The sequence below is a fragment of the Cnephaeus nilssonii genome (genome assembly GCF_951640355.1).
Source record: "Cnephaeus nilssonii genome assembly, chromosome: 21".
NCBI lineage: Eukaryota > Metazoa > Chordata > Mammalia > Chiroptera > Vespertilionidae > Cnephaeus > Cnephaeus nilssonii.
This window is the reverse complement of record NC_137092.1, coordinates 6280224-6305494: the sequence shown is the minus strand read 5'-3', so window position 1 is coordinate 6305494 and position 25271 is coordinate 6280224. Positions and strand designations below refer to the sequence as shown.

At 64.9% G+C, this 25271-nt stretch overlaps 1 protein-coding gene across 4 annotated transcripts; it reads right to left on the bottom strand.

Moving 5' to 3' along the window:
- Positions 1-2386: 2386 nt before the first annotated feature.
- On the bottom strand, positions 2387-24151 carry KCNC4 (potassium voltage-gated channel subfamily C member 4). Of its 4 annotated transcripts, none has more exons than XM_079761459.1 (4): positions 22131-24151; positions 11092-12028; positions 8819-9022; positions 2387-3570 (listed from the first exon to the last, which is right to left on the bottom strand). In XM_079761459.1, exons 1-4 carry the CDS (start codon positions 22821-22823, stop codon positions 3518-3520), a joined length of 1887 nt encoding a protein of 628 aa, XP_079617585.1. In that variant the 5' UTR covers positions 22824-24151; the 3' UTR covers positions 2387-3517. The 4 variants fall into 4 exon arrangements, with proteins under 4 accessions (XP_079617585.1, XP_079617583.1, XP_079617584.1 ...); XM_079761457.1 differs by having other exon boundaries at positions 2387-3566; XM_079761458.1 differs by having other exon boundaries at positions 2387-3512.
- Positions 24152-25271: the final 1120 nt, after the last annotated feature.

The window sequence follows — 25271 nt, the reverse complement described above, 5'->3', positions numbered from 1 at the left end:
TCTCCTCTGGAGCAAGGATGACGACACCAGCGGCCTTGAGTGCATTTTTGGGAGCATCCGCGGCACTGCCCAGCACCCACCATCGGCTGCTTGCTATTCCCGCCCTGGGGCTTCCTCCTTCGCCAGCGGAGGGCGCCACCACAATGAGGCTAAGTCACAGCCCCTCTCTGAAAGGTGAGGCCATCCACCACTGGTCACGTGTTACCAGGGTGAGCGGTCCCCCCCACCCCCCGTATCTGTAAGCGATGGGGATGAGTGGGCGCTGTGCTCAGCGCTGCTGGGCTGGGCTCACTGACCCCTCCCAGCGGCTCCAGGACGTCGATAGCATCGTTACTCCCATTTCACAGATGAGGAAATAGAGGCTCGCACAGCTTCAGTCATCTGCCCAAGGCCACACAAGGAGACGGAGCCAGGGCTCGAACCCTGGTCCCTCTGACCACTGAAGTCAGTCTCCATCACCAGTGCCCCGCTCTTTAACCGGCTCCTTCCCTCGGGCTCCCCACCAGCTTCCGGGCCAGAGGAAGCCCAGCCTGGTCCCCCCCCACCCCCGCCTCCACCCCGGACAGAACTGCCTGCTGTTTCTGGAAGGTGGGAGGAGGGGCTCTCCCGCTTCTCACTGGACTCGCCGCCCTCATGCACCCGGCAGCGCCTCTCCCCTCCAGGGGTCACCGGGACCCCGGCTGCATCTCCTTGGGGCCCCTCAGGACCACCCTGGCAGCTGGTCCCCGGGGCTGCTTGTTGGGTGCTCTGCCCCTGGTCATGAAATGGCTCCACACAATCTATATATACACCCAGCCATTTTGGACGTGGGCCCTGGTGCGTAGCATTACAGAACCAGCAGTGCATCCCACCCCATTACCTCAGGCCACGCTGAGCCTGGCTGCAAATGGCTTCTCCTGTCTGGGGGGGGGGGGGGGAGGGGGAAGGTCAAAGCCCCGACTTGCCCTCCACAGCCGAGGAGAGATCTTATCTTTAATTGACAACTGGCCGCCTGCCATGCCTCGCCTCCGCGGCCCAGGCTCCAAGCCCAATTCTCCCTTTCGCTTCAGGAACAGGCTTCCCTCGTATCTTCCCTCCCCTCCCCTCCCCTGGGTCCTCACCCAGGCTGCTCTGTCCTCTGTCCGTGTGGCTGGATGCAGAGATGGCAGAAATCTGGGGAGAAAGCCCGAGAGCCACAGGAGAAGGGCGGGGCAGGAACGGATACTGTCGTGCATCTACCGTATGTCACACAGAGACGCCAGGTCTTTCCACTCGCTGCTGTCTCTGAAGTAGGGGCTACCACTGTCCCCATTCTACAGACAGGGAAACTGAGGGTCGGCGAGGTTGTCCCAAGTGACTCACCTAGTGAGTGGCAGGTGCAGACTTGAAACCGAGGCCCTATGACTCTGTGATGCCTGGAGTAGGAGTAAGAAGTCAGACAGGAGTAAGGAGACCAGCCAGGCTGGTGTGGCTCAGTGGTTGAGCGTCAGCCCATGAACCAGGAGCTCAGTTTGATTCCTGGTCAGGGCACATGCCCAGTCTCAGGCTCAGTCCCCAGTGGGGGGCGTGCAAGAGGCAGCCAACTAATGCTTCTCATTAATGTTTCTCTCCCTCTCCCTCCCTCTCTCTGAAATCAATAAAAACATATTAAAAAAAAAAAAGAGTAAGGAGAACCAACCTCCACCCAGACCTGGTCCGTCCCTCACAGGGCCCAGTGCAAAGTGCAAGCCCAGGGCCCCTCCAACACCACCCGCCATTTCCGGTCAGCGGCCGCTGGGATGAAGTCAAGCGTGGGCCCTTTGAGCAACTGCCCGGGCCACAGGCCCGTGAAGCCAGCCCTGCGTGTGCCCTCGTGTGACAGCGAGGGGCGGCCCTGTCACTTCCCACCACCCCGCCCTCTCCGGGCCCTGGAGGGCTCATGGCCCAGCCCTAAGTGGTCCCGGCTGTGCCACCAGCCCCTGCCGGCCTCGGTTCACCAGCCATCCGGGCTCCGCGCGGCTCCGGCATCCCCAGGGCCCTGGCCCACATAAAGTGGTGCGACTTCACGGGGAGGGAGGCCCTGCACAAACCAGCAGGGACACAGCGGCGGCCTAACCGACGGCCTCTCCTTCCCGTGGTGGGGCAGGGGGAGGCCACGGGCAGGTGGCCTCAGAACCCGGCCTGGGAGGCAGGGGAGGCTCAGGGCGTGACCTTGGGCAGCTCAGGGCTCCCCCCCCCCCCAGCACCAGTGTCTCGCTCCGAATGGCTGATTCCTGGTGGGGCCGGAGCTACGAGGAGGGGGTTGCATTTCTCAGGTGCCGGGAGGGGAGCGCAGGGAGGTCCCCGCGGACACGGAGCCGGAAAGGAGAGGCGGAGGCGGTGGCTCACACGCAGGAGCAGCGGGCGCTCGGATGTCTTTATTGAGGGGCGAGCACAGCATGACAGTCGAAGGCATGCAGACAGGGTGACGGGGCCCTGGCCTAGGCTTGCCTCAGACACACACGGGGGGGGGGGGGGGCAGCTTTAGAAAAGGACCAACACCAGGGAGGGGCAGGGCGGGCCCGGCGTGGGGAGGGAGCGCCGAGGGAGGGGCAGAGGCCAAGGTCGAAGGGGTCACCTGGCCTCCGCTATTGCACGCGTCCCCTGGCCGCCGGCCAGGAAGTACAGTATTGCCACTGGTCTCCACTCGCCCGAGGCTTCCCCCTCCTCAGACCCCTGAGCCCGGGGGGCAGACAGGCCCCTTCCCCGCCTGTCTGCCCCGCAGCATCATGGGAAACAAACGGACGAGGGAGACAGAAAAACCAAAGGTTAAAAAAACACACCAAAATGCCCCCTCAAGTCAAGGACACAGGGAAGGGGGGGGGAGGGGTGAAAGAAGCTGCAGAAAAGCCCCTGGAAGTCCCCCCACAACTGGGGCGTGGGGTGGGAGGTAGAACCCCAATCTGGGGTGGGGTGGGGCTCGTGGGGCAGTGACCCCGGGGTCAAACTGTCCTTGCACAGGCCACCGGCCCCGCAGGGAAACGCCCCTACAGGGCGAGTGGGGCCGGGGCCCACCCAGCGGGACTGGCGGTTCCCAGGCACACTTTTCCGGGGACGTTGCACACGCGGCACGTACAACGCGAACAAGGGGTCAGGGAAGGGGAGGGAAGGGGGGCCTGGGGGAGGGGCAAGGGCTCGGGGAGACAGCCTGACGAAGACAGACCACCAATAGCACGTGCACTACACACACACACACACACACACACACACACACACACGAGTACAGTATGTATGAATATAGATACTATATGTGCATATACAGCTCTTCAATCACAACAGAACGAAACGCCGGACCCGGACGGCTCCGGGCCCCGAGGGTCACGCGGGAGGTTCTCGGTCAGTCCTGTGCCAGCAAGTCTCGCCCAGCGAAAGGTGTGCTTGCCTGGGTTCCAGAGTTTCCCTAAGCCTCTGGCTTTCTGTCTGTCTGCCTGTCTCTCTCACGCTGCTGCCGCTTTAAGAGAGGGTGAGGACTTCGGCCTGGGCATAGCTGGACGAGAGAGCGTCTTGGCAGGTCTCTGCGTTAAAGAGCACAGGTGTGAGACACTGGGGCGCGCGCTTTCGGCTCAACACTGCCTTCAGGGGGCGGAGGGCAAGGCGTTCAGCAAAAGAAAGGGAGACACAAAGAAGGAGACGTTAGGAGGGAGGCAGCTGCCCAGGAGGCTGTGGGCTAGAGTGTAGGCCAGGAGCAGAGCTGGAGAGCATGGGGACAGAGGGCTCAGAGGCCAGGAAGGGCAGGGTGGGTCCGGGTCCGGGGGGGTGGGGGGGCGAGGCCCTTCATCACCCGGGTGATGATGATATGGCTCCTCTCCATCCCTGCTCGGGACAGAGGGACCACGAGCCCAGGAGAGAGGGACCCAGCTCTGCAGCCCAGCACAGGCAGTGGGGGAAGCTGCTGCTTGGCCTGTCACCCCCGAGCCAGCGCCCGGCTGCTGCCTGCCCACTTGGGCTCCCCCCCATACCCCCCCCCCGCCCCAACCCCCGCGGCTCCATCTGCCACCACCACCTGGGGCCCGCCCATTGTCCCACGGGGCTCAGCTGTGGCATACCCAGCCCCCTCCTCCATCAGGCAGGCAGAGTCCCAGGGCTGGAGGCTGAATGCGGACCAGGAGGGCTGGGGGGCGTGAATGTGCCCGTCCTTGTTGAGAAAACAAACCCGGCTGGTCCCCAGCTCACAGCCTCGCCTCTCGGAAGCCCTGGGCTGAGAAGTGGCCTCCAGCCCCGATACAAACTGAACACAAACTGAACAACCCCCAGGCGGCTCCCCTGCTCTGCGGGAGAGGCTGGGCCCAGCTGTGGAGGAAAAAGGCTTCTAGAAGCCAAGGAACGGGGACAGGTCCAAGTCAGGCTCCAAGGTGAAGTGCACTGGGCTGTCAGATCGTGGGGGAAGGGCGAGGAGAGCCTTCCCCCGGGGAGGGAGGTCCGGGCCTGGGCCAGCCTGGGCCCTTGCAGGCAGCCCCCCCCCCCCCCCGCTGCCTCCTTCCCCCTTCCTCTTCCCCCCTCCCCCCCCCCCCCCAGAGCCCAGGGTCTCTGTCAGCTCCACAACCTGCTCTGCCTTCCCCAGGGCCCCCGGAGGCCGAGGTGCTGAGAGCTAGGGGGGGCAGACAGGTGCGCTGCTCTCCATCAGCCAGGCGCTGGGTCAGGGTCTCCCCCACAGAAGCCGGGGGCTGGGAGGGCCGTGGGGGAGCCCCTCTCCCGAGGCACTCGGGGCTGCAGCCTGGCACTCCTGCCTCCCGTCGCCCAGGGACATCTGTGCCCACCACAGGGGTGCCGTGAGCACGCCGTCCCCGTGGGAGGGAAGGGGGCGGTGGGTGCCGTGGAAACTTGGGCCGCTGACAGCGTGAGGGGAGGGCTGCCACCGAAATAGCCGCCTCAGCTCCCTGAACCAGGGCGCCCGGCAGAGAAAATAGCCGTGGCGTCCGCGCTGAGCCAGATGCCCAGCTCGTCACGTCCCCGCCAGAGCCAGGCCCGGGTGCCAGGGAGCCAGGGAGCCAGGGAGCCCTGCGGGCAGGACCGAGCCCGTCCTCGCCAAGGAGCAGCTGGGCTCTCGCACTCGATCCCAGGGCTCCGTCCCGATCCCAGGGCTCTCCCGTCCCTGTCCCTTAAAGGGACCTGCTCCTTCTTAAGGGTGGTCCCATAGACCCCCTGGGTGTTCTCCACTCCTCGGGGGACACTTCACTGTGAGACAGCGGGAGGCAGGCCCCCCCGAGACCACAGCAGGGCTGGGCTCTCCCGGCCCCCACAGGGAACAGACCTCCTGGAAGGCGCGCCCCGAGCCTGCCCAGGGCTGGAGACGACGCCGAGTGGGGTGCTCCCGCACCCCGGCGTGAGCTGACCTGTGCTCCCAGTCCGCCTCCAGGGGTTTCCCAGCGTCCTCCCGAGCCCGGTCCTGCCATGCCCATCCTTGCCCACCCCGGAGGCAGCAGACACGGCCCCTCCTTAGTCATCCCCTCAACCAGTTGCATAATCTGACTCTAAAACTGCCAGGCGCACGGCTGCCCCGTCAGCTCTCATTCCCGTCAGGCGGCACAGCAAGCCCTGGGCTGCGGCCCCTCGGCCTGGGCTGGTCCTGGCTGCCGAGGGCCGGCCTGAGGGCCCCGCTCTGCCCGCTGCTGGGAGGGGCCCTGCGGCTCTGCCCCCTGGCACTGCCGGGTGCCCGTGCCAGGCTGCCCCTGCCGGAGTGGCGGGCAGGGTAGCTCTGTCCCCACACGACCCCTCGGCCGCCCCTGCCAAGGCGCAGCCCTGCTCACACAGTGACTTACAAACCTGTTGTGCTCCTGGCTCGTTAGGTAAATGAATACACTTAATTAGAGAAATTAGATGAGTCTCCGGTTCTGGCAGCAACACAGAGCGCAGGGCTGGGTGGGAGCGAGGCGCGCAGGGGCTGGGCTGGCAGTGAGGCAGCGGAGGGGGAGGGGAGGCAACAGCTTGGAAGCAGAGGAGAGCAGCGTGGCGAGGGGGGCCGAGGCGGGGGCGCAGATGGGGTGTGGGTGTCCCCCGGAGAGGGGGGGCCTCCCTGCACCCCAGGCCGGAGCTGGAGAACACCCTCTTCTCCGAGGGGGGCCGCCCGCACAGAGGCTCACGGGACAGCCTTGTTCCTTGCGGGTCTGGGTGTGGGACGGACAGACAGACAGACAGACAGAGACACTGGTTCCTGGTTGAAGGCCACAAGGAATGGGAATGTATGTGATGAAGGTGGGACTCTGGGGGGGAGGGCGGGGCTCAGAGACACAGGTCCTGGGGGGGCCGCCCCTCCCGCTCAGGATCGGGGGGGCCCTGAGAGTAACCCCCTCTGCCCTCAGGTCCAAACCTGAGCGCTGTGGGGAGCTGGGTGCTGTGGAGGAGAGGCTCGGGGGCCTGAATGCTCCTGCACCCCCCTGGCTCCCCGAGGCCCCGGGAGCGGGGCCGGCGGGCACGCGTGTCTCCCCGTGTGTGTGCGGGCCCGGGGGCAGGAGGGCCGGTGCAGCTACGGGGCGGAGTGTCCAGGCGGCGGGCTGGTGAGGGGGTGTGGAGGGAGGGAGAGCAGGAGCTTTCTTGGAGAGTAGGGCGAGCTGTATCGGGGCGCCAGCGGAGACAGCCCCAGGCCGGCTCCGGCGGCGGCGGCTATGTTGCTTAGACTCCTGGACTTCCCACGGCCTTGGTAAAGAGAAGGCACAGGTCAGAGGGCGCTGCTCACCTGAGCCGCTCCCCGGCATCGACCTCCGGGGGACCCTGCCGGGCAGGCGGCCCCGCTGCGGGGAAGGCTCCCCGGTCACCGGGGCCCCTGCGGGTGGACTCCAGGGCCACACCCCCCGCTGACCTTTGCCCTGCGCTGTCCCCAGCTACGTTCCCCTCCAGCTGCATGAAGGTTCGGCACCCCCGCTTTCAGAAGCCCTGGGCAGCACCGCCACCTCCTCCAGGCAGCCCTCACGCAGATGCCTGGGCAGCTGCGGGCTCACGTGGGGCCCGAGGGGCTGGAGGAGGCCTGTGCCGCTCTCGCCCGGTCCCCCACGAGCCTGAGCAGGGAAGTGAGAGCAGCGGGCCTGGCGCGGGAATAAGTTGCCGAGAGCGCACAGTGCGGCCTGTTTCCCGGCAACCCACCTGTTCCCGCGCGAAGGTCACTCTAATTGGCTGCGTGACACGCTGGTTGTTGCCAAGAAGCAGCGTGGAGGCATCTTGAAAACAGCAGCCAGTCCTCAGAGCGCCCAGAGACGCGGTGGTGGGACGCAGGCCCCAGGCGCACGCCTTCCCCAGGGCCACCTGCTCCCCACACCTCACTCCACTCCGTTACGCCCACGGAGCCCCTCCCAGCACTGGGGTGAAAGCAGGGGTGCTCAAGTCCTCCGTGAGGGTGGGTCCCCCTCCTCACAGTCTGGGCTGGCCACTGAGAGAGCAGCATCTGGGTCTGACCAGGACACAGTGGAAGCCACTGCCTGCTGGGGTGGGGAGCAGGGGGAGGCTCTTCCAGGCCAGAGGATTGGGGCGCACAAGGGCCAGGGGTGACGGAGGGACACAGGAGAGGGTGCAGCGGGCTGAGCACGGCCACCTGGGCCATCTCCCTCCAGCGGCCAGGTCGCTCCTGTTTCTGACACCCCACAGGACTTACGCGGACATCCACCCCTCGGGGCCTGGTTAGGGTCAGGGCACCCCGGGGATCCTGTGGGAGCAGTGGTGCTGGGAGGGCCGGGAACAGGGCCTGGGAAGGTGGCCCTGGAGGCCACGTGGGCTGGACAGGCCAGGGGACATCCTGGGGGGGACTGTGGCATCACAGGCTATTCCTGCAGCAGGCACTGCCCCTGCCTCACTGGCCTGGGGTTTGGGGACAGTGGGACGTGGCGGGGGATTGGGCTGGAGGAGGGCTGGGTAAGAAATGGCCCAGGAACCAGGGCAAGGCTTTGTTAGGGGGGATCAGGGCTGATTCGGAAACTAGGCAGAGTGTGTGGGGCGGTTAGGCCACAGGACAGGGAAGACAGACACACAGACACACACACACACACACACACACACACACACACACACACAGTGACCAGAGTCTGTGGCTGGAGCCCCTGGTCCTGAAACCCCTGGTCCCCAGACACTGCTGGCCCCGGGCCCTCCTTCATCATGCCCACCCCCCGCAGGCCAGGAGCCCCAGCTCCACCCCGACTTCTGTCGGGGCCTGTGCGGGGTCTGGGGCCTGCTGATGGCGCTGCAGCCTTCCTGACGGGAGGTCATGGTCGCCTTTGTGCACTTCCAACCCTTCAGAACACACCTAGGAAGGAGCCCTACCCTGCCCGCCCCCCCAAACCCCCCCGCCCCCGCCTCCCCCTCCCTGTCACCCTCCGGCTCTACTTAAGTCACATCCGGGGCCTGCAGAGCTGGGTCTGCCCTCCTGGGCTCCAGGCCCCCCAGGCAGGACAGAGGAGGTGGGCCTGTGCCAGGGGACCCCACACCGGCACCCCGTTCTTCCCCTGACTCCTGAGGGCTGTTGGGACTACTTACTTGGGGGGGGTCTTAGCTGGGTCTAAGGGAAAGGCAGGCAGTGACCCTGGGAAGCCGGGCCTGAAGGTCATAGCAGGCACCAGAGGAAGAGAAGTGACAGGAGGGAGGCAGGGGCAGGGACCCCTGCTCACAGTCAGCACTTGTCTCCCCTGTGGGCACGGGGGTACGGGCTATGTGTACCTCCTGGGGACGCTGTGGGCCTTTCTAAGGCAATCAGGGGCTGGGAGATCAGGGTACCCATCCTAAAAGTTGGGGTGCATCCAGGGAAGAGGAGAAGATGGCCACGGCCTCAGGGGAGGAGGGGACTTCAAGTTTTGTGGGGGACCCTGGGGGCCCCCCGCCTGCCCAGCCCGGGGAGCCATACCTTTCCGGACACTGCCGTCGGCGCAGGCGTAGTCCCCGGCGCTGAGCAGGAAGCAGGCGGCCGCCTTCTTGTTTCGGTCTCGGGTGCCGGCCCGTCGCAGGGCCCGGCGCTCCTCCGGGCTGGGGGCGGAGGCCAGGGGCTGGGTGAGGCCCGCTCCCTCCTCATCCGACAGCACGGCGTTGGCATCTCCGTTCTGCTTGGAATCTGGGGGGTCAGACAGAAAGGACGAGCTGAGTGCTGCCCGGGCCTTCCTCCCGGGTCACCTGGGGTCACTTCTCCAGCCTGAGGAGGGGGCCCGGGAGTGGGCCTGTCCTGGGGGCAGGGGGCAGGGGGCTGGCTTCCTTCCCCGCCTTGGCCTGGCGTCTTTCCTGGGAGATGGGGCCACAGGTGCCCTAAGCAAGGACCCCCCGAGTCTGCTGCCCCGTGAGATTGCCCCCCTCCTCCCTCCCCCCGCAGGCGGCCCACTGCTTCCTCCTGGGGTCTGGCTCAGGCTGCACCTGAAGAGCTTGGGTCCCCTCAGAGGCCGCCTGGCTTGTCGGGGTGCAGGTGGCCCTGCCAGGGCCACACCAGTGGAGTGGCGCTCCCAGCTGTCTGCCCGGACCACCCGAAGGCGGTGACTCTTGTTCGCCAGGCGGCCAAGCTGGAGTCGAGCGCCTGAAGGAGTCAGAGCTCCCTGCGCTTGGGGCTCCCCTGAGTCTGGGGACCCTGGCGGGGGAAAGGGCTCCAATTCAGCTCCCACCGCTGTGGGCTCTTCACCCCGGCTCCTGCCCGGCCAGGCCGCAGCCCAGGCGAAGCGGGGCCCTTGGACCCGCAGAAGGGGGGCCGCTTGGTCTGAAGGCGGTGGCCCTGGCATTGCCAGTCATGCCCTTACTGTGGCCAAGCAGTGAGGGCCAGGCGAAGGCATGGCCGGTTAGTGTGTGCCGGGCAGCTGGCCTACGGACTCGCACACTGGTATTGGGTTTCCCTCTGAGCCCTGAAAGGGCCTTGGGGTACAGCTCCAGTTCCCTGGAGCGCTGGCTGGAGATTTATACTCAGGGACGGGGGAAGGGGTACCACTTTGGTGGGGAAGGAGGGGAGCCCAATGGGTGCTGTTCCATCAAGGTCTATGGAAGACCCAGGCGCCTGGAGGGCTCCAGGCAATGAGTGGTTTCAGCTTGTATGATGGGCACCCCCCAACAGGCCACAGTGTGTGTCCCCCAACAGGCCACAGGGGCGTGTCCCCCCAACAGGCCACAGGTGCACGTCCCCCCAACAGGCCACAGGTGAGTGTCCCAAATCAGGCACCTGTCCTGGTGGACGAGCCCCACATTGCCCAGGAGCTGCTACCTTCGTGTCCTGGCCTACCCCCAGCTCCCCGATGGCCTAGCACCCAGCGGTCCCCCACTACCAGGAATCCCAACGTCCCTTAGGAGCCCACCCCATTCCCAACAGCGAGGTTCCATTCTCTGACCGGACTCCACAGCGCCAAGGTTCAGCCAACCTCCTCTCCCATCGCCTGACTCAGGCGGGGGCGAGCTCTCCTGGTGGCCCCTCCCATCCTTGAAAACCGGGGTTCAGGCCCTCAGGCCCCCGTTCCAGGACTCGGACACCACTGCTGCAGCCTTCCCCAGCAATGCCCGGCCACTGCCTCTGGGCGCCCCCCCACCCCCCAATCCGTGTCCAACCCCAAGCCCAGGACTCAGTCTAGCTTGTGCTGAGCAGCAGGCGCCCCCCCTGCTGTTACGTGATCGCACTTATTGGGCCGGAGACAGCGGACTGGAAGATTGGGGAGAAGTGGTTCCCGTGCGGACGCACCTGGGGACGCCCTGCTCTCCAGCTGACGACAGCGCCCGATCTTTGTAAAGATCTCTAAAAGGCTTTCTGTCATCTGTCTGGGTCCCATCCAAGTCTGGGGGTAGGACATGAATATCGTTCCCATTTTACAGGTGCGGAACCTATGCCCACAGGGGGTGAGTGACTGGCCTCAGGGACCGAAGCAGAGAGGGCACGGCGAGATGAGGGACCGAGGCTGCTAACTCACAGCCCATGTACCGCCCTCTGCAGCCCACGTTCCGCAGGACGCTCGCCCCCCAGGCCCGACGTTCAGGAAGCTACCAGAGAACCAAAGGACACGAAGACTCGGCCTCGACTCGGCCCTCACCGGGCACATGTTACACCTGGGCCCCCCCCCCCCGAGCCGTCTAGCACAGCCTGGATCCCGAGGACTGGGGCGCACCGGGGACTCCCTGGGCCACGGCAGGAGAGGTGGCCTTCCCTCCCACCGCCCACCTCACCTGCCCGCTTCCTCTCGACCAGACCCTCTTCCTGGGCCGCGGGGCTGGCGTCGCTGTAGGTGCTGTCCCGGGGCGAGGTGTCCTCGGACTTGCAGTAGATGGGCGACTCGAGCTGGGGCGGACGCGGCACGTGCTTCTTCCGCTTCTTGGGCAGCTTCTGCTTGGCCATGGCCAGCGAGTAGTACATGCCGAAGTTGTTGACGATGACAGGCACAGGCATGGCGATGGTCAGCACCCCGGCCAGCGCACACAGCGCCCCCACCAGCATGCCCGACCACGTCTTGGGGTACATGTCCCCGTAGCCCAGCGTCGTCATGGTGACCACGGCCCACCAGAAGCCGATGGGGATGTTCTTGAAGTCGGTGTGGTCGTTGCCCCGCGGGTCGGAGGGCCTGGCGCCGATGCGCTCGGCGTAGTAGATCATGGTGGCGAAGATGAGCACGCCCAGCGCCAGGAAGATGATGAGCAGCAGGAACTCGTTGGTGCTGGCGCGCAGCGTGTGGCCCAGCACGCGCAGCCCCACGAAGTGGCGCGTGAGCTTGAAGATGCGCAGGATGCGCACGAAGCGCACGACCCGCAGGAAGCCCAGCACGTCGCGGGCCGCCTTGGACGACAGGCCGCTCAGCCCCACCTCCAGGTAGAAGGGCAGGATGGCCACGAAGTCGATGATGTTCAGCAGGTTCTTGACGAAGTCCAGCGTGTCCGGGCAGCACACAACGCGCACCAGGAACTCCAGGGTGAACCACAGCACGCACACGCCCTCGATGTAGGTCAGGATGGGCTCGGTCTCCACCTCCCGCCGGAAGCGCACGCTGGTCGTGTTCCCCTCGCGGTGGATCTCCGTCACGTTGCGGTCGATGTTGAAGGCCTCGTGGGTCTCCAGGCAGAAGGTGGTGATGGAGACCAGGATGAAGAAGAGAGAGGCAAAGGCCACCACCTGCGGGGGAGGCGGAGGGGGGGGGGCAACGGTCAGACAGGGGTGGGTGAGTCCAGCGGGGCAGGGACCTCTGCTTGTGGGGTGGGGGGTGGGGGGCATGGGGCACCAGGAGGTCCATTAGAAAGATGGTGAGCGCTGAAACCGGTTTGGCTCAGTGGATAGAGTGTTGGCCTGTGGACTGAAAGGTCCCGGGTTCAATTCCGGTCAAGGGCATGTACCTTGGTTGCGGGCACATCCCCAGTAGGGGGTGTGCAGGAGGCAGCTGGTCGATGTTTCTCTCTCATCGATGTTTCTAACTCTCTATCCCTCTCCCTTCTTCTCTGTAAAAATCAATAAAATATATTTTTAAAAAAAAGATGGTGAGGGGTGGGGTTCAAGTTCACAGCCAGGAGCTAAAACCCCTCCTCACAGGGTCTTCCCCCACCTCCTTGGGCGCTTTCAGGCAGTACTCCCCAATCGCTGTCAGTGCCTCAAGGTCAAGGCTGGTCTTGGCTGCAAGCAACTGACTGTGGCTGCCGGGCCTGCTCACCGCTGCCTCTGCCCCTCGCTAACCCACTGTGCTCCGAGGCTTCTCTGACGGGCCCGGGGAGTAAATCACCAGGGACGTCGTTAAAATGCCGTTCTGCCTCTGCGGGGAGGGCAGGACCGAAGGCTGTCTTTCTAACGAGCTCGCGGGCCGGCTGCCTGTCCGCAGGCCGTGCTCGGCGCAGCAAGGCTCCGGCAGCGTTCCTCCGAGCGGGCGCTGGACCAGCGGCGCAGCATCACCGGGAACCAGTGAGACATGCACACCCCCAGGCCCCGCCCAAGCCTACGGAGTGAGCAAGGCTGGGGGCACACTAAGTCACCTCCCAGGGGACTCGGGGGCACACTGCATTTGGAGGCCCGCTGCATGATGGGATGTGCCCTGAGGCAGGGGGCCAGGGGGTGACCCTGGGCCTCTTCCTGTCAGCTGAGCCTGCTAAGCTCAGCCATGACCCACAGCCAGAAGCCCCAAGTCCAAGCCCCTCTCTTGCCTCTCGCCTTAGGATGTCCCAGCCGACGGCCGGGCCGTGGGGAGCGCCGGAAGGAAGACATACACCCCACCGCGGGAGACAGGGTGGTCTGCCCAGAACAACTACCCTCCCTCTCCCCAGACTGGCATTTCCTGGCCCCTAAGCTCCAAGAAAACTCAGCTGCACCCGTGAGGACCCGAGCGGGCAGCGGCCGGTCCAGACAGCTGCTGGGATCTCGGCAGAGTGATGACAGCGGCACTCGGCAGAGGCACGGCTGGGTTAAGTGTCCAATCATTATGAATGGCGATGAAATGCATGTGTAATAACACCAATTAGGGAGCCTTCATCTGTTATTCATGCCATGCCATTCACCACTGTCAGGCACCCGTTGCCGGGGTCTGGGGCCCACGGTGCTGCCTGTTCTGCTTGGTGGGTGGGGGCGGGGGGGCGTCCTCCCGGAGCCCAGGGCTGAGCCAAAATCGGTGGGTGAGAGGGGACCGTGGCCCCACCACCACTTGGCAACCCCCACGCCTGATTTCCACCTGGCCATGGCGTTGCCGTCTAATGAGGCCTCAGAACTGCACCTGGACGGGGAGGTGGGGGCGGCATACAACACCGGGGGAGAACTCGGGGGTCTGGGAACATGGAGCAAGAGCAAGCGAGGAGGGGACTTTGGGAATGAACCTTCACCGGCTGTCCATTCCGTGCCGGGCACAGCGGGGCACTGTGTGTGCGTGTTATCGCCTCCGGTCCTCCCAGGGACCCTGGGAAGCAGGCCTCATCATCCTATTTTCCGAAGGAGGAACTGAGGATCAGAGAGGTTACAGACTTGCCTGATGTCACACAGCCTGGAAGGGATGGGGGAGGACTTGAACTCAGCACTGCTTAACTTCCGAGACGGCACCTTCTCTTCACATCACCCTGCACCACCTCCCGGCCAGGGTCACTTCACAGGCCCGGGACAGTCCTCTCTGAATTGTCCATACTCTCCCGGCCAGCTCCCTGATGACTGTCACTCATAGGGATGTGGACCTATGGCTTAGGGCAGTGGTTGGCAAACTGCGGCTCGCGAGCCACATGCGGCTCTTTGGCCCCTTAAGTGTGGCTCTTCCACAAAATACCACGGCCTGGGCGAGTCTATTTTGAAGAAGTGGCGTTATAAGTTTAAGTTGAAAAGACTTGGCTCTCAAAAGCAATTTCAATCGTTGTACTGTTTTGTTTTTTTCATTGTACTGTTGATATTTGGCTCTGGTTGACGAATGAGTTTGCCGACCACTGGCTTAGGGCAGACACCCATCACACACTAAGACTTATTTACTTTTTTATTGATTGGGATGGGGAGGGGACATTGATCAGTTGCCTCCCATATGCACCTGACCAGAGATCGAACCCGCAACCTAGGCACGTGTCCTGCCTGGGAATCAAATCCACGACCTTTTGAGGGCAGGGGATGTCATGCCAACCAACTGGGCCACACTGGCCAGGGCAAGACTTATTTACACTGGAACACGGACGGGCTGATCCGACAGGGACGGAAGAAACGGGGAGGACCAGACACACTTCCCCTCCTGGCAACTTCGCTGGAGCGCCTCCTGCCTGCTTTGCCCATGAAGGTAAATGTCAAGTTCCCTTCCTGGCCTCAGTGTTCTTCCCCCGAGAAATGGGCTGTCAAGGAATACAGGCTGGTGTGGGCATCGCATGTGTGGGCACCTCTGAGCTCGTCGCGGCATCAGAGATGAGCTGCCCAGTGGCCAGGGCGATGTGACGCTGGGAGCCCACAGTCCCGGCGCCACCCTCCCCCCAGGAGCAAAGGGGGTGGGGACAGCACACCCCAGCTCTGCCAAGAAGCAAGGGGAGCAGGAGCCTGCTCTCTGAGGAAAAGTTAGCCAGAGCGTTGGCCCCCTGGGAGCCCCTGGGAGCCCAGTGTGAAGTCATTAGTGATTCAGAAAAACAAGTTCAGGGAGGGCTGCCAAGGGGCGGGGAAGGGGGGTGCAGAGGGGGGAAGGGCGGGGGGACCGTGTGCCCTGGACCACTCTCAGCCCACAGGCCAAGGAGCCCGCCTGGTGCCTCCCTCCCCTGCTGCCCCAGGGTCCTCTGCGGCAGGGGCAGGCCTGTGAGTGCCAAGCACCCTCCCTGCATCAGGAGCTGCCCGGATTCCCACGATGCACACACTTTAGCTTTTTTTTTTTTTTTTTTAAGACAGAACTGTCCCATCTAGTCACTTCCACCCCTCACTCCACCTGTCAGAGATGAGGGCAGGTCAAGGGTAGCCACATGTGCCCATTTCTCAGGACCAAACCGAGGCCGGGCCTCCTGCCTCAGCTCAAAGCTCTGTCTTCCCAGCCGGCCCTCCGACGAAATGAGGGCGGACAACCCGCTCCTCTGGGATGGCACCTGGTGGGGCCTCAGTCTCCCCTCCGGCCTCTCCAGGGCTGGGAGGGGCAGGAGGGTCTCACCACCTGGGACAGGAAGCGCCTCGGCTCTGGGCAGGAGGCCGCTGCACTGCTCCTCCAAGCTTCCTGCTCCCTCGGGCCCTCGCGCTGGCGGGCTGGGGACCCCGTGCCAGAGGCCCAGGTATTTCGGCCAGTGGCCAGCCCTGCGACCAACCTCCTCCACCAAACTCATCCTAGAACTGCCCTTGATGGGAAGGTCAAGCCACACTTCTGGGTGCACGCCGGGCTCCACCACTGACTTCCTGGGAGACCCTGGGCAAGTGTCTTGACCTCTCTGATCACTGTCCGTCAAAGGGAAAGCTGAGCACCTACTTGGTGCCAGACACTGCTCGGGGGGCTGAGGAACAGCAGAGAACGAAGCAAGCACCCCCATCCCTTAGACCTTACACTCTAGTGGAGGGAGACTGTCCACAAACAAAAAAGTAAAACATGTAATATATCAGATGGTAAAGCCGTAGAAAAGTAAAGACAAAAGGAATAAGGAGTGTGAGGGAGGGGACCTATTTCAAACAGGGTGGTCAGGCAAGGCCTCCAAGCCAAGGTGACATCTAAGCAGAGACGGAGGAGTGAGTTATGAGCTGATCCAAAGAGCTGGGAGGCAGAGGGAACAGGCTGTGCAAAGGCCCTGGGGCCACAGCATGCTTGATGTGTTGCAGGGAGGAGAGGAGTACTTCCCTTCCAGGGCTGTTTTGAGGATGAAAAGAAATGATATTTGTACAACTCAGCACAGAGCCTAGAGTGTCTCGGGAATCTGGCCCAGGCCAGGGGTGGTTGGGAGGTGACGGACACCCGTCATCGGGACCTGAATACAACCAGCGGGGCAGGGAGGGGAGCCCAAGGAGGAAGGGCCCAGGAGACAGATGGACAGACGCACATGAGGAGACTCAGCCCCAAAAACCCATCTTAAGGCTGAAGTGCAGAAGAGGAACTTGAGAACACAGCCAAAGGCACTTGCAGAGGGAGATCTGGGGCTGAGGTGAGGCGCTGGGCCTTGTGGGGAAGCGAGATCCTAGTGCCCAGGAAGCGCGGGGAGGGCGTGGGCAGCCTGCGGCCACGAGGAGGCGAGGAGCTGGTCTGCAAGGCAAGGCACCTCGGGGCGGGGCCTGGGCTCCTGGGGCAGGGCCTGCACGGGAGGCCCAGGTTCAAGCCAAGAGACCCTCGCTCCCCCAGGAGCAGAACCCGGCCCACTGGCTCCCATGGCCAGAGCCAGCCTCTGTCTAACCTCACCCCCTGCCACGAGAGCACTTGGGGCCCCTGAGCAGCCCCAGAAGGCATGCAGTCCAGCCCAGACCACTGGCCAAGAACTGATCCAGCCAACAGTGTCCCATCCTGCTCAAGCTGGGCCTGGCCGGGAAGCCCCCTCTTCAGAACGAGGGCAGGACTCCCTGGTCCTAACTGCATGGGTAAACACTACCCACACTGGAGATGTATTTATAACCCGCCTCCTTCTAAAAACGACTTCAGGGAGCCAAGTCGCTATCCTGCGGGGCCTCCCGGCTCACCTTCTAGCTCCTCCAGAAGCGCCTGCACACCACCCCCAACCGGCCGTTAGAGGGGGGACTTAGCACTTCCTCCTCTCACCTCCTATTGAACTTTGCATTTTAAGACGGGGACACAGCTCCTGATCTATCTTGTATTGTCATGACTATTTCCTGTCCCCCGATTTCCCCGACAGCCACCTGCTGTACCTGGCCGGGCTCTTTTCAGGAACAAGCACTACCTCGGACTTGTCTTTATAGTTAGAGCTCAGCTCAGTGCCGGGCATACAGTAAGGTGCCGGCATGCAGTAAGAGCCCAGCTCGGTGCCGGCATGCAGTAAGAGCCCAGCTCGGTGCCGGCATGCAGTAAATGCTCAAGAAATGTTTTCTGAGTGACTGCTGCCGAGGGGGCTGCCGGCTCCCTCCCCTGGTCCTGGAGAGCCTGTGGCGAGGAGAGATGGTCAGCCCCCTAACTGGGCTAGAAGTGACAGGTGTGCCCAGGAACCCCTCCAGGCATCTGGGCTCTGACTCTGGCTCTCCGGCTGGGCCGAGTCTACTGGCTGATGGGGACCCTGCCAGGGGCCAGGTAACCATCCCCCAGCCTGCAACCCCCAGCAGGGGGCTGGGCAGAGGTCCTGCCGGGGAGGCTGCTCAGGCACAAGGATGGCATGAGTGCCCTGGCGCCCGGCATCCCAGGCTGACACTGTCCATGGCGGAGGGGAGGGTAAGGGAGGGGCCTGGGGGCTCCCTGTTCCCAAGGCCCAGCTGCCTGACTCTGTTCTTGCCTCCTCTTCCCCCAACTCTCCAAAACAGTCCCCATTTATTTTATCCCCTCCCCCACTTTACACCCAACCCCCCAGGGTGACGGAAACACCTCATCATCCAGAGACAAGATGTTCAAGAGGCAAATGCGGGGCCGTTAGAACCAGAGAGGAAACACAAACCAACCCAGGAGGACATGGAGGGCCTCAGGGCAGGTGGGGGGCTGTGGCTGGGCCCGCGGGCACTGGGCTCAGCTGGCGGGCTCTCCCTATCGGAGGGCGAAGGACCAGGGAGTCCTGCCCTCACTCTGAAGCCTGCGTGCTCACCGACCAGCTGGTCCCGGCACTGCCCAGGCTGAGAAGTCGGGGCCTTAGGCAGGGGCGAGGGCCTCGCTGGGCACCTCCCTTCTAGAGGGCCTTGGCTTCGGTCCCCTGCCTGGGCCAAGGTCGCTAGTCTCCTTTCTTTTTGTCCTAGGACAGTCCTACCAGTGAGAGAACAGAGAGCGAGCGAGCTCAGATGTGAGCAAACCTGGGATGGAGGCGGGGCTTCAGAGGGAGACGAGCGGGAAGGGGCAGGGGGACCCTCCGGAGTCACAGGCCTCCAGCAGAAGCCGCAGGAGGCGTCGAGGCACCGGCAGAAGCAGCCTGGACTCCTGAGGTCTGTGTGACCTTGAGCCAGCTCCTCTGGGTCTCAGTTTCCTTCTCTGTAAACCAATAACAATCCCTGCCTCTCCTGGGCCAGATGGGACACGGGAAGAAAGCAGAGGTGACACCTGACACATGGCGGATGCTTAACGAACCCTGCCTCGCCTCAAGCTCCAGGGCCTTCCTGGGGCGGCGGGATCCTGTGCGTCGCATCCTCCATGTAGCAGGGCGGCGGCGTGGGCAGACCCAATCCAGGGACTGATTTAGCCAAAGGATGATCGCCCTGGAGAGGGCTGGTAAGTGAGCCCAGCCCCTGGCACCTCTGCAGACGGGCGGGGGAGGGGAGCGTCCCGGGTCCCCTTCATCAGGCCTCCTGCCCGCCCCCCCTGAGAAAAGGAGGAAGGCAGACGCTGCCGCTCTGGATGCCGCCCAAACCACCACGGGTCCCTCTGGGTCTGGGAGCCACCCTGCCTGCGGCTGAGCCCCACTCTCCCTGGGACTGAGACAGTGGGCAGGTGGGGTCAGGAACCACGGCGCGGCCACCTCTGGGTCCAGCCACAGGGAAGGGAGCAGGGTGCACACCCCCCACCTGAACTCAGAGCTGCCTGGGCCAGGCCGGTAGCTAGGCAACAGGCTCCCACAATCAGCTCAGCTCCCTTCCTGTTGGTATCTGGTTTGCTCCGTCATTTGTACCAGATGCTGGTGCGAAGGGATGCCTGGGGCCGGGCCCTGCTCCTGGGGCTCCTGGAGCCTCCTGGCCCTCGGTGAGGACCCCAAGGCCGCTGCCAGGGAAGGTACGCGCACAGACCCCGGTGTCAGAACCAGGGCATTCTGGGGAGCCGAGAGGAGCCGCTGCAGGAGAAAGCGGCAACAAACACGGGCTCCTCACCGGGCAGCCCGCGCTGGCCACTGGCCTGGGAGCCGACAGGGCCCAGGCATCGGGCACCCTCCCGGCTAACTCTCGCTCACCCAGCACATCCCAGGTGCGCAGGAAGCCTCAGGGGCAGGGGACGGGCCGGCATCTGGTCACCCTGAAAGGAGGCCTCTCCCAAACCCGGGCCACAGGCGTGAGGTCTGGGCCCAGCTCTGCCTTTTAGAGGCACCGCCCACAACCCTCAGACCCAGAGGGGTGAGAAAACAAGTGTCACGTCTGACGTCACCGTCGGCCCCGGGGTGTTCTGATGTCACCCACAGGAGGTGCACGCCCTCACAACACCTCCCCGGCCGGAGTCCTCGAAAACAGCCTCCTTCCGGGGAGAAAAGCTGTTGTCATGGGAGGAGGGGGTGCTGGGGGGCCGGGGAGCCCTGGCTTTGATTCTCAGCCGCCACTATCCACCATCGGGCTGTGCGATCTGACAGGTTCATCCTCTCACAGCCTCAAGCTATTAAATGGGGATGATACCTCCTCTGCAAACGTATTGGGGGGATTAGAGATTAGCGCCGAGGATGTGCATGGCGTGCTCAATAAATAGTTGTTATTCTTTTTTTTAAATTCTCTATTTTCATTTGCGTCCCAGGAACAGCTGCCGGCTCGCCTTGGCCCGGGCTCCTGCGCAGGAGGCACGCGCTCTCTGGCAGGGGCGCCGCCTGCCACAGCCCGGGACAGCTGCGCACATCAGTCCCAAGGACCGGCGGCTGGACACTCACCGCGGGGCGGGCTGCTGGCGCTGCTGTCAGCTCAGTGTCTCTGAGGAGACCCTTCCCGGCTCCGAGTCCTGACGGCGGCATTGGCTCAGTGGGGAGAATGAGCCCTGCCTCGCCCCCATCCTCACCCTCACCTGGACCGCCCTGCGGATGCGGCTCTACACCTAAAGGGCAAGGGTGTGGGCTCCTGGCCTGGCCCGGCTCTGAGCGGACCCAGAGCCCCTGGCTGGGCCACTCTTTGATGAGGAGAAAAAAATGAACTCCTTGATGTCACAGCCCCTTGGAATCCAAGAGGGGAGAACCGGAGAAGGTGAAAGTACCCAGAGGTCCTAGAATGCTCAGGAAGAGAGCCTAGGGCCCCCCAATTCCCCCCCGCCCCCCCCCCCCCCCGTCTCCCTGGCTTGTCCCACCTCCATCAAGCTAAGTCTGCCTCCTGCTCCCCTGCCCCTCACTTGGGAAGAGCCTGGATGACCTGTACTTGTCTCTGCCCCACAGTGCACACAGCCAGGGGCAGGGAACTGCTCGGAGAGGCCACAGGACTCACAGCAGACCCAGGCCGGGGCATGGCGGGGCCCTCGCCTTCTGAGCGGGTCTCGGGGCTGCAGGCAAGAAACAAGGGCAGCTGACTAGCTTCCCTCTCAGGCCTGAGGCCCCTGGCTTCCAGGGGCTGCCCTGGGACGCCCACAGCCCCAGCCCTGCGTCCATGGCCACCGAGCCCTCTGCTCCCCCTTCTCTCCTCTGCCCTGGTCCAGCCCAGCCCGGCCCCTCCCGGGAGCCCCATCCCCAGCTCCTGCCCTCCCCTGGAGGGCTGCGGAAGGGACCCTTTCCTTCCACGACCCGGCTGAGGCCCCGCACAGGAGGTGCTGGGAGGGCAGCCGGGCTCCAGACTCACTAGCATGACAGCCTGGGATGCCAGGGGTGACAGGACCAGCTTCCACGGCAGCAGGCAGTCCCCCGACCCCACACATCGGTGCCGACAGGCCCCAGCCAGGCTTCAGGCTGCCAGCCAGGAGGTCAGGCACCAGCCCCCAGGGGCCTTTTTCAGAGAATCTAAGCCATCCTTCATGGTTGTTTTCTAGCTGCCCAAGCATGTCTCCCCCCCACCCCCCACCCCCGCTTCCTCCTAAGGGGGTTTGGGGCAACTGGATTGACTTGGGGGAGGGGCTTGGAAGGGTCTAAGACACCCACACACCCACCCCATACACCCATGTCAAGCAGAACCCTGAACCAGGGCTTTCTGGGAAGCCAAGAGGTGCCGCTGCAGGAGGAAGGGGCAACAAACACGGGCTCCTCACCAGGCAGCCCGCGCTGGCCACTGGCCTGGGAGCCGGCAGGGCCCAGGCATCAGGCACCCTCCCGGCTAACTCTCGCTCACCCAGCACATCCCAGGTGCGCAGGAAGCCTCAGGGGCAGGGGCCGGGCCGGCATCTGGTCACCCTGAAAGGAGGCCTCTCCCAAACCCGGACCTCAGGCGTGATTCTGGGCCCAGCTCTGCCTTTTATGAGCAGAAGAGGCCGAAGCTGGCACCCACCTCTGAAACGCCCAGCTCCCAGCTCCCAGCACTGAGATGCTGGAGGACCTAAATGAGGGGCTCCCCTGGCGGCAGCGAATCTAGGGCCTGCCACAGAGTAGGCACTGGACACTCTAGTTTCTTCCCTAAACCCTGCCTGACCCTAGCAGAAGGCCTAAGTGTGGCTCTCCAGGACTCTGACCCTGACGAGGGGTGGGGAGAAGAAGAAAGGGGCCTAGGCCATCTTCCCAAGGGGTTGAAAGAGTTCAGCTAAGGGCCCCCCACTGGCTGGGAGGGGGTGCAGCAAAGCAGGCTGGTCCAAGTAGTAAGTCAAGTGTGTGCAATTTCCTGATGAGGCATGCAGGGGAGAGGGTGTGTGTGTGTGTGTGTGTGTGTGTGTGTGTGTGTGTGTATGAGAGAGAGAGAGAGAGAGAGAGAGAGAGAGAGAGAGAGAGAGAGAGGGAGAGAGAGGTCCCCGGGGCCCACGGAAGGCAGAGGAAATTGGGAGGAAAGCTTAGCAAGGTAAGTCATTTTGGGCCAGGCTCCTCCCTGCCCCTACCCACCACCACCAAGCGCCTCCTAGCAGGACGGAGCCAAGACCCAGGCTCCAGCCACTCACCCTGGCCGCCCTGGAGGAGTAGGGGTCCTCGAAGAGTGCCCACATTCGGGGCTGCCAGCCGCGGCAGCCCCCGGCCCCGGCGCCGGAGCCCGCGCCTCCCTCGTGGGGCCCCAGGCGCTGCAGGGCCAGCTCCCGCTCCTCGTCGCCGGCCTCGTCCCCGGGCCCCGCGCCGCCGCCTCCGTCCGGGTTCTCGAAGATGTCCAGCGCCTCCTCGGCGTCGCGGTGCTGCCGGTAGGTCATCCAGCAGCAGGGCTCCACGTCGGTCTCGTCGATGCCCCAGAAGGTGAGCTCCTCCTCGAAGAGCGGCCCGCACACGTCGGCGGGGCAGTGCAGCTTGCCGGTGCGGTAGTAGTTGAGCACGTACGCGAAGACGCCCGGGTGCCGATCGAAGAAGAACTCGCAGCCCCCGCCGCCGCCGCCGCCGCCGCCGCCGCTGCTGCCGCTGCTGCCCGCCCCGCCGCCATCGGACTCGGGCCGGCCCCCGCCGTCCGGGTCGGCCAGCCAGGCGAGGCGGGTGCCCGGGAGGGTGCGCAGGGTGCTGCGGTAGGTCTCATGTCGCGTGCCGCCCACGTTGATGATGATCTTCTCCGACGCCTCGCCCTTGGCCATCTCCTCCTTCAGACATGTTTTGGATGGAGGCTTGTTCCCCGACTTGCGCCCGCGGTAGGAGGAGACACACACCGAGCTGATCATAAGCAGCGCTGCGGGGCTTCGGCTTGGGGCGGCCGCTGCCCTCCAAACACCCTTCCCGAGGAGGCAGCGTCAGACCGGGGAGGGGAGGAGACGGCGAGGAGGCAGGAGGCGGCAGCGGCCCCCTCTGCGGCGTGGCCCTGCCCCTGGCTCCCCCCGGGGCGCGGCGCGGCGCGGGAGGAGTTGGGTTTCTCGGGTGCACAGGTGGTTGGGGTTTGGGCACGCAGCGCCAGGGAGGGAGGCAGGGGGGAGGAGAGCCAAGAACCCCAGCGAGGGGCCGGGGTGCGGGAGAGCAGGGGAAGCACACACACACACACTCCCCCGCTAGGACCGGACACCGACACTCTCGCCCGGACACTGCCCCCCAAAAGGCCGGGAGGCGCACAGTCCGGGCGCACGGCGAGGCTCCGGGCGCGCGCGCTCACTCACACGGGCCGCCCCTGGCTCTCCGGCCGCACCGAGCCCGGGAGCGGCGGCTTCCCCACGGCGGCGGCAGCGCAGCAGCAACAAGTCCTCCGGGGCCGGGACGACGCTCTCACGGCAGCCGGAGCTCCTCGGGGCCGGGCTCCGTGCGGTCAACACGCGGCGGCGGCGGCGGCATGTGGCCTCTTCCCCCCATTCATAAATCCAGCGCAGGGCACCGAGGGCGGGCGGGGCCGCGCGGGGAGCGGCGATCCGGCGGGCGGGGGCTGCGCAGGGCGAGGCGGCGGCAGGAAAACAAGCGCGCCCGCAGGAGCGAGCCTCCGGCCCTGCGTCCGCGGCTCGGCGGCGGCTGGGAGCGGCGCTGGGCTGGGCGCTGCGGGGCCGGGGCCGCGCTGGGGCAGAGGGGGCCTCAGACGGGGCGTCCTGCGCTGCGCCGATCCCGGGGGGCGGGGATGCTCCGGGGAGCGGGGCTCCAGGCACCGGCGAAGGAGTCTCCCGGGCGGCGGCCGGGCGGCCAAGGACACCTGCAGGCTTTCCGGGCTGCGCCGAGCGGGAGCCTCAGCGCAGCGCCCCGGCACCCGGCTCCTGCGATCTGGCGGCGCTGGGAGCCACGCCATCCACGCGTCGGCCCATCTCCGGGCGGGGCGCCGGCCTTGGCTCGCGGCAGGGGGCGGACGAGAGGTGGCCTAAGGCGAGGGGAGCGGGGGGGGGGGGGCCGAGGTCTGGGGGTCAAGGGGCTCCTCGCCTCCCTCCAGCGAGGCCAGCGGACACCTCTCCGGTGGCGCCTTTTCCTCTCGGCCCCGCCTCGCCCCGGCGCGCCCTCCGCGGGGCGGGGTGGGCGGGGCGCGGCGCGGGGCCGACCCGGCTCGCTGCAGGGTCCTGGCGGCCCGGATCTCAGCCTCTCTCCGCCGAGCCGAGCCCAGCCGAGGCGCGTAACCCTCTCGCCACCGGCGCCCAGCCGAGCGCGCCACCCTGCGCGCCTCCGCCGCCTTCCCCCTCTCGCCCCCCTCGGTCCCGCTCCCCGCTCCCCCGAGCCCGCAGCTCCTCCCACTGCAGCCCCGGCGACCGCGGAGCGCGCTTCACCCCTGACCTCTAACCTCCGCTCGCCCCTTCTGGCTGCTTCGGTCGCCCCCTCCCCGCCCAGCTGGTCGCTTGGTTGCGGTTTCGTTGCGGCTGCCTGGAGGCGGGGGAAGAAAGCGAGTGGAGGGAAGGTGTGCCGAGGAGGAGGCAGCCCCCTCCTGCTCCAGACTCCGCGCCGGGGCCTCCTGACCACTCCACCCGCATCCTGCGCCTTCCAGGCCCTGCCAGGCCCAAGATGTCCGTGGTCTTGACGCTTACCGTGTCTGTCACACTCACCAAACCCCCCTGGTGGCACGGGTGACCCCTCGGGCTCCTGGCAGGGGGTGGGCCTGAAAGATGACTAAGTTAAGCCTTGGCTCACCGTTGCCTGGGGACACGTAGGAGGCGTGGCCCTGCCTTGGGACCCCCTCCTGGTCCTGCTGAGGTGATGTGACCTCGCCCTTTGTTATGTCTTACCCACCTCCGGACCCCGAGCTCTGCAGGCGCTGCCTGTCACCTCGATCCCCCCCCCCCCCCCCCCCCAGCGCCTGCCCCTGAGAACTTGTTTGCTAAGTGACTGCGAAGCTGCCCTGCCCAAAACATTGGGCACTAACAGCTTTGACTGGCCTCATCCCAATAGCAATTCCCAGATTCGTTTGTGTTTAGGTCCAGAACCTCTTAATCTTTAAATTAAGCCTCTCTTTTTTTTTTAAAGCAGTTTCAGGCAGCCTCCATATATCCGTCTGGATGAGGTAAGGAGGATCTTAAGGCAGAAATGCAAGTGAGGGACGCACCTGCCCTGGACACCTGTGCACCGGCCGATCTCCAGGTCAGGAGTGCCTGGCTATCCTGGGACAACCAAGACTAGGGCCCGAGGCAAAGGGAAAAGCCCAGTGCAAGTTCAAGGGATTCTTATAAGCAAAAGTCTCATTAAGAATGAAACCAGGAAAAAAAAAGAAAAGAAAAAGA